The sequence below is a fragment of the Poecilia formosa genome, unplaced genomic scaffold (genome assembly GCF_000485575.1).
Source record: "Poecilia formosa unplaced genomic scaffold, Poecilia_formosa-5.1.2 Scaffold481, whole genome shotgun sequence".
Lineage (NCBI taxonomy): Eukaryota > Metazoa > Chordata > Actinopteri > Cyprinodontiformes > Poeciliidae > Poecilia > Poecilia formosa.
Window position 1 is genome coordinate 181,564 of NW_006800420.1, and position 8,129 is coordinate 189,692.

The 8,129-nt window shown below is 43.7% G+C and overlaps 1 protein-coding gene across 3 annotated transcripts in view; it reads right to left on the reverse strand.

Annotated features, from left to right (window-relative positions):
- Positions 1 to 8,129, reverse strand: part of glra3 (glycine receptor, alpha 3) — a 38,688-nt gene that overhangs the window by 3,854 nt on the left and 26,705 nt on the right. For all 3 annotated transcript variants that reach the window (XM_016664367.1, XM_007578479.2, XM_007578480.2), the window contains 4 exons: positions 7,431 to 7,654; positions 5,722 to 5,804; positions 3,697 to 3,834; positions 1,838 to 2,052 (listed from right to left, as the gene is read on the reverse strand). In XM_016664367.1, coding sequence (XP_016519853.1) covers positions 1,838 to 2,052; positions 3,697 to 3,834; positions 5,722 to 5,804; positions 7,431 to 7,654 — 660 coding nt within the window. The remainder of the gene's footprint in view (positions 1 to 1,837; positions 2,053 to 3,696; positions 3,835 to 5,721; positions 5,805 to 7,430; positions 7,655 to 8,129) is intronic.

An 8,129-nucleotide genomic window follows, 5' to 3' on the forward strand; every position in this document is an offset into this window, starting at 1 on the left:
GTTAGACACCAACACACACAGTTAGACACCAACACACACAGTTAGACACCAACACACACAGTTAGACACCAACACACAGTTAGACACCAACACACACAGTTAGACACCAACACACACAGTTAGACACCAACACACACAGTTAGACACCAACACACAGTTAGACACCAACACACACAGTTAGACACAAACACACAGTTAGACACCAACACACACAGTTAGACACCAACACACAGTTAGACACCAACACACAGACACACCAACACACAGTTAGACACCAACACACAGTTAGACACCAACACACACTTCCCTCTTGTATTAAATTAACTACATTTTTATAAGATGGTGACCTGTTTACCCTTGTCAGTGTAGTTTAAGGTTTATTTTTTCTTTAAATTAAAAAGACAAAGCTTGTTTTTAAAATAATTTTTATTGTATTACTCAAATTTATAAGAAAAAACAAAGATGTAGCTTCTTTTTAATAATTATTGTAATTATATGAGTTACATTTTCCTAGAATTATCTTTTAAAAATGAAAGCAGCTTCTTTTTCTAAATTAGTATAATTATATATTTTTTCTTGTTTTATTATCTTTTTGTTATAAAAAGAGAAAAAGCTGCAGCTTCGCTCCTGCAGCGATGGATTCAGTTCATCCTGGAGTGCAAAGTGCTGCTCAGCGGCGGGAACATGAGAAACCTCCTAACCGCTCTGAGGCCGCCGGCAGCAGCAGCGGAGTTACGCAACAGAAGCAGAACAGACTGCCGCTCACGCTCCAGCAGGGCAGGAAGAGAGGAGCCAACGCTTCCTGGACGGTTCTGGAGGTCCGGCCCGGTGGACCGTCAGAAGCAGAGGAGTCAGAACTTTCTGCTCCTTCAGGTTCAGACTCTGATGACTCCACACCGCCATCTAGTGGCCAGGCAGCGGCTGTGCAGGAAGCAGGAAGCTAACGGTTCTGGTTCCTGTTGGACCAGCAGTTTGGATGAATAAATCCTGGCTCAGATATTTACATACACCTGGGTTTAAAAGACGAACACCTACAGCATTGTTCTGTTGAAGTTTTGATCACCCTGGCAGAACCGGCGGGTTTCTGGACCAGATCAGCTTCATCAGGACCGGGAAGGACTCCAGTTTGGACCCAAGCAGAAGAGTCCAAATGATAAAGATAAAACAATTTCTGATTCAGCCAGCACCAGTTTATACCGAGGTCTGCAAAACCCAGCTTTTATTTTGATAGTCCACATTCGCTCAATGGCCAGCAAATTCACTTATAAGCAAAATATTTGGTTAGAAAGCTAAAAATAAATGTAGTTAAGAAGCTAAATATGTAGGTCTGAGCTAAATGTTTTGTTTGGAAAGTAAATAATTAATTTGTTAACTAACTATTTAGTTTGCTACTTACCTAACAAATTTTAAATATCTCCCATTTTGCTTGGAGTCGTTCAAGCATTTGGACTCCAAAATGGAGTCCTCTGCTGTGGACCCGTTGTGTTTGGGTCCAAAACGGAGGACTCCATATTGGACCCAAGCAGCAGAAATTATTACAGTCATGACATTAAAATATTTCTCTGGATTTTTCCTTCAGTTTTAAATCAGTTAAACAGTTTCAAGGTTATTTAAATAAAAACTTCATGTTTAGCTCTAGAATTAATTAATATTAATATAAAAATGAATATTAATAATCCAGGGCCCAAAACAGCAGCTCAGTCTGCTTATTCCTGGGGCTGGCTCGGTAGCGGGTCGGTGTGGCAGTTCTGGATCCATGGACGGGGGTCGGCCCAAAGATCCGACACATCCAGACATTCAGGTAGAACATCAGAACCTGAGTAGAACTGGTACCGACCTTGGGCAGCGAGGTTCTGGAGCCGGAGCTCTGCGTCGTCATGGTGAGCACGGTGGTGATGCCGAGCGCTACGCGGGCCGGCGCGGCGTCCATGTTGATCCAGAAGGAGACCCAGGACAGGATGACGATGAGAAGGGACGGGATGTACATCTGGATCAGGTAGTAACCCATCTGCCGCTCCAGGTGGAACCGGACCTCAATGCAGGTGAACTTACCTGCAATGCAGCCAGCGGTTACCATGGTTACACTCCAGATTAAAGCATTAATGTTGGGTTAGAAATGCTTCAGTAAGAGGTTCTGGAGGCAAACAGAACTATACACGTCTCTCGGGTAATGTTTTATTTTTATCATTGTTTCTTTTCCTTTGGATATTTTCAATGTTTTAGCTGAACAGTTAGCCACTGTAGCAACATCTGCCCCTGCGGTCGAGTCAGAACCGTTCCGGTTCATGTTTGATTCACTCTTAGGTTGAGCAGCTATTAAAGTTTGGCTTCCTTGTTTATTCATTCAGTTCAGTTAAATATTTAATTTGTGAATTAAATATTTAGTTTAAAAAGATGACATCCACAAATGAATGAGTGATATGGTGGAAATATGACTTTAACACCTATTTTTTTCTCTTATAAGAGGCTAAATAAATCAAATTATTGCTGTTAATGTTTTACTGTGTAACTTTACAAACAGTTCCCCACCGGTCCGGTGAGATTCTGAGAATCTGTTAACTTTGTGAGCGTGTAGCTGCGGATCTGGAACAAATGGAATGAAACCGTTTGTGACAGAACCAGAACCGCCTGCTGCTTTCTGCCTGAACTGAGCTGATGGTTCTGCTGGACCTCCTCCCACTGCCGGCTCGCTAACCACAGAACCAAACCGCCACTGACACCGTGTGGGGCCAGAGGTCACAGACACCTCGTCCATGCCGGCCCTATCCCTGAGTTCTGATCGGATCTGATAAAATCATCATCCAGGGCGTCAGGAAACCGTTTCTCCTCACAGCCGGCGGCACCAACGGAACGGATAGAACCTGGCAGCTGGCTGGTTCTGACACCGGTGGCCCGGCGGTGTGTGTGTGTGTGGCTTTGCATTTGATACACTGTAAGGACCATCTTACTAACACATGCCATACTGTTTTTGGGTTGTCCAAAATGCGGCCTGAGGGCCATTTGCAGCCGCTGGAACAATTCTGCGTGGCCCGCATCACAATTCTAGAACTGCTTAAATTCATATTGCCAGATGGTTTAATGCAGAAAAACTTTTAAAAACGATGTTGGAGGAGACATTTTCACTGATGCCAGGCCTTTGTCAGTGACAATTGAACATCTTACAAGGGAAAATATGTTTAACAACACAAAGTATTCATCCAGGTTTCTGCTTTGAATTTTACTTACTTTAATAGTAAAAGAGACTAGAAAACATCCAGTGGCTTTTACTCAAATTCAGGCCTAAATATGGCTATTTTATTCGCTTGGTCAAGTCAAGCAAAAGTAGGGCATAGCCTGTTCATGTTACTAAAAATACACAATAAAAATGAGCAACCTGAAAAATTAGGAAATGGTTTGTTGTTATTGTTTTAAATCTGGCAAACCTGTGAGATGCTTTTTATGTTTTTAATCTACAATGATTTACAGAACTTTTGTCTTCAGAAATTTCATTAAGATGTTGAACTTGGCAAAAAGTTGGGACACCATGAGGTTGGGAGTTATGTGTAAATTAAATCTAGGCTAAGTTTAGGTTGTAGGAATAAATGGAAGTCAATTGAAATGGAGGTCCCCATAAGTGATGATGAAACCAATTGTCCCAAGTCTTACTGTAAACCAGTGTTTGTTTGTGTGTGTGTGTGTGTGTGTGTGTGTGTGTACCGGTGTTGTAGTGCTTGGTGCAGTATCTGAGGTCCGACTCGTCCTTCAGAATGAACTGCGGCAGCGTGAGGCCTTCCGCCACCTGGACCGGCCCATTTTCCTGCCATTCGAAGATCAGGTCATTCATGGTGTAGCCGACTGGAAAAGGCAGAAGAAGCGGGTCAAACAATCTCAAAAGTGAGAACCTCTGAAAGCAAAAACTACACCAATGGACAAATTTTGAAAAACTCAAGAAAAGTGGGCGGAGTCAAGAAATGAGGGACGTGGCTAAATGTCGAGATGAGGACAAGAAGGGCTGTGGGAAACCTAGCAATGTTGTTGATAATTTAGCAACTCTTTGTTCAAAAAAGCAACAAATGTAGCAACTTTCAAAAAAGAAACACTGTTACCAAACTTAGCCATGTTTTTCTAGCCCAGCTCCAGACTCGCCACCAGGGAGCGTGTCTAAGTGAGATGGTTTTATACCAGAACATGGTTCTGAGTGATGTAGACACCAAACTGGACTGTTGGAACAATAGGACAATTTAACTGTAGTACCAACATTTGCCACAGAGGGCAGCACTGAGACGAAAATGTCACACTTTGCAGAGAAACAAAGATAAAACCCTTAAGGACCAACTTGGACATTTTATCTGCAGAAAACCAGTTGGTTGGTGGTTTAGTCCCACTTTAAAACCTCCAGGACAATTCCGTCCTCCATGTTTGTAGTTTTTTGTTTCTCATGAGGAAGTGAGAACGAAGCTCAACCTGAAATGAGACTTCCTGTTGCTCTGATTCTGTTGGACCTGCTGTGGTTCTGCTGACCCGACCCAGAGTTCTGTTGGACCTGCTGCGCGGGCTTCCAGGAGCCGGGTGGTGGTTCTGGTTCTGCTCCAGAGCCATGCATTATGGATGCACTTGGTTCTGGTTCTGAAGGTTGATCCAAAAGGGAACAGGAAGTTTGTGCAGAGATGAAAGCGAACAGCAGGAAGCGCCTGCAGCTCCTTAAAGCGGCGGCGTCCTTCACTTCACATGATCTTAAAACCCAAATGCCTGAGGAGGAAACCGGGTCAGGTTCCACCAACCACCAGGTTTAAAAATTTACCTGATTTTCATTAGAATAATGTGTGATGTCAGCACCATCATCATCATGAGCACCTGATGAAAAGCGCTAGGACCTGCTGGTTCTGGTTTGACCCAGCAAAGTGACGCGTTTCCAGACTGAACTACAGCAGACAGCTGAGTCTGACTGGGATTAAAATGGATTATTTTAATAAAAACAAACGTTTCTAAATAAGAGCAGAAGTTAACAAGGCATCCAACATCCAACACGGCCCCGTTCTGCTTCCACAACGGTTCCAGACGTTCCTCTGATCCTGTTGGACTGATGAAGCTTCAGTTCTGTTATGAATAAACTGAATTTATTTATTCTTGCAGTTCTGACTGTGGCACCAACAGGACGGGTTCTGCTCATTCATGCTGAAACGGATTTATTGAGTGAAGTGAGACTCGGGGGTTGCCGGTTCGAACCTGCTGCCTGTGGCTGATCAGCGAGGCTTTGGAGTCCTCTGGGCTTGAAAAATCTCTAGAAAGTTCAATCTTCAGTTGTTTTCTTCCTTTTGCTCCATGTTACAAAGCAAAACGAAGACAACAATTTCCCAACCCATGCAAACCAAAAGAATATTAATTCCCAGCTTTTTTCATGTTTTTTCCAAACTCTTTCAAGTTTTTTTTTCAGAAATTTCAAGGTTTCATAATTTTTTTTCCCCAGACTCTTCCAGGTTTTTCCAAATTTCTTCAGGTTTTTCCAGACTCTTCCAGGTTTCTGCAGACTCTTCCAGGTTTTTCCAAATTTCTCCAGGTTTTTCCAAACTCTTCCAGGTTTTTCCAGGCTTGCTCCAGCCGTCGCTCAGACTGACCTCCCTGCAGCCTCAGGGAGGTCAGTAGCATTTCCACGTTCAGAACCAGAACTTAATGTAGCGAATGACGAAACACAGTGGCGGCGCAGCGCGCTCTTGACCACAGAGGCGGTTTCATAGGACTCACAGCTCTCCAGCTGCATGATGCAGGTCTGGACGTCCATGGGGAAGTTCTTCAGGTCCATGGGACACGACAGTGTCAATGTCAGTCTGCAGGACAAGAAGGAGATAACGGGTTAAGTTAGGCTCCATGTTGGAGAACAGAAGAGATGAAACCGATTCATCTGGACTGAGGATCAACGTTTGGAAGATACATTTTCTAAATCTGATTACATTTTTCTCTCTGCTCTGAGTCAAACCAACCTGTTCCCCTCCTGGCCTGTGGGGGCGCTGCACCAAGAACCACTGAAGGAAATGACACAAAAACCTCTGAAGACACTGAGAGCAACTTCCTTCTTCACCAGATGCAAACAAGATGGAGGCGTCAGATTTTAGCGGTTGGAAGATTTCTCTTTAGTCTTTCGCTAAAGACCAGGAGCCATTTCTGCTGCTAGCGCTGGGCTAGCATGTTAGCTTTGGTTGTATTTACCCAGAATGCCCTGCACTGTAGTCCACTTCCTGCTTTTTTAGAGGTCTCCAGTTCGCTTGGCGTTCACATTCAAACTGAACCCAGACCGAGGTCTGGAGGACCAGAGGTCAAAGGTCACTTAGCATTCACATTTTACCAACTGAACTGGACTTTGACTAGACAGACGGACTGGAGTTGGATTAAAGCGGGCTGAACAGAACCGGTGGGAATGGCGGAGCATAAAGTCAGGCGCAAGTAAAAAAAAAAAAGTTTTTTTCACCTTTAAGAAAATGTTTTTGCTCATGAGAGGAAAGGAAAAAAAAACAATGTGTAAAATTTGTCAGGAATAAAATACATTTTATTACATATGTTTAATAAAATTCAATAAAATAAAATAGAAGTACAATAAAATATGTTTTAATTGTATTTAGAAAAACAAAAGAGTTTCCGTAGAGTAGATCATCACTCCTAAACAGAAATTCCCTTTATAGCAGTAAGTTTTTTCCCGGAGTATTTAAATGTTTAATCTCATGTATGTGCCGTGTCCCCACAGCCCAGGGCGGTTAACGTGTCGCATGTTATCCCGGCCCGTTCGGGTCGCTGTGCTCTGTTTGGGTAATCATGCAAGTTGATGCGGCGCTGCAGCCTCACAGTGCAGCTAAAGAATATTCCCCCACAGATTCATCGTCACAGCAGAACACAGCCATGTAGAGCCACCTGGTCACCATGGAAACGCTCACTTCCTGCAGGAGTAAGGAACGCTGTGCCAGGGGCGGCCCAATCCTTCCTGGGGTCCTAAGCAGATTTTCATTTAGGCCCCCAACCCGTTAGCACCAGACACTTGATAATTCCTGCTGTTAGCATTAGCATCATTTATGATTAGCTTATATCATCCCAGTGTTATGATGGCTGCTACATTTAACTTTATATGAGAAACAAACCAAAGAAAATTATTTAGATTTTGAAATGCAGATCGGTATTTAAATGAGTTATATTATCTTAACTATTTGAAAGTAACATCAGCTAATAAACAATAAATTTACAGTAAACAATATAAAAAGTATTTTATATACTTTTTGGAAAGTGTTTTTCCATGGTAATAGCATTAACGTTGCCTTTTTCAGTGTTATTTTAACTACATGTATATAATTATCTTGCTAGCTTGGTGCTTTTGGGGGCCCCCTAGTGGTGTGGAGGCCCTCAGTCATGTGCCTTGGGCCGGCCCTGCTCTAATCTAATCTACTGTAATCTGAGAGATTTGGACCCACCGTATGGAGTAGAGCACGTTGCCGTTCTTGAAGATGCGCAGCAGCTTGTTGTCGGTGGTAACCTCGTGGAAGTGCGCTCCCTTCTCGTTGGCGAAGAACAGGTCCGGTTTCCAGATGGAGTCCAGCATGGACGGGTCCAGGTCCAGAGAGTCGTCAGGGTACTCGGCGTACGCCAGCCGCGGGTCGTTCCACTGCTGCCGCAGGAAGATGTTCACCCGGTAGTCCTGGAGGGAGACAACCGGGTCAACAGAACCAGAACCTCCACTCTGACCTCAGAGGAACATTTTGGGCGTAGAACCTGGCAGCAGACATGGCGAGTGGATCCCAGATTTTCTCCATCAGCTGTAATAGACCCTTTTCACAGTGACGTCAGACAATGGCCGCCTTAACTCAAAACTGGGTATCTTTACTGACGCGGGACCAAGATGGCGACCGGACCAGTCGCTGTGTGATGTAGCTGAGACACAGATTTCAATTTTCAGTCCTCCTTGCCAACATTATGTTCTCTTTTTGATCCAGGAATGTCTGTAACTTCTATGTTTTGTTCTATTCAACCTGATCAAGAGTGACATTGTTGTTAAGACTGCGATCAAGGACGAGAAAAGGCTAGGAGCTAACAAGCTAACCTCTGGGTTCAACGGTCATCTTCCAGATCAACGTATACTACGATGCAACGATCGGAGCACGGCTTTAAAAGAA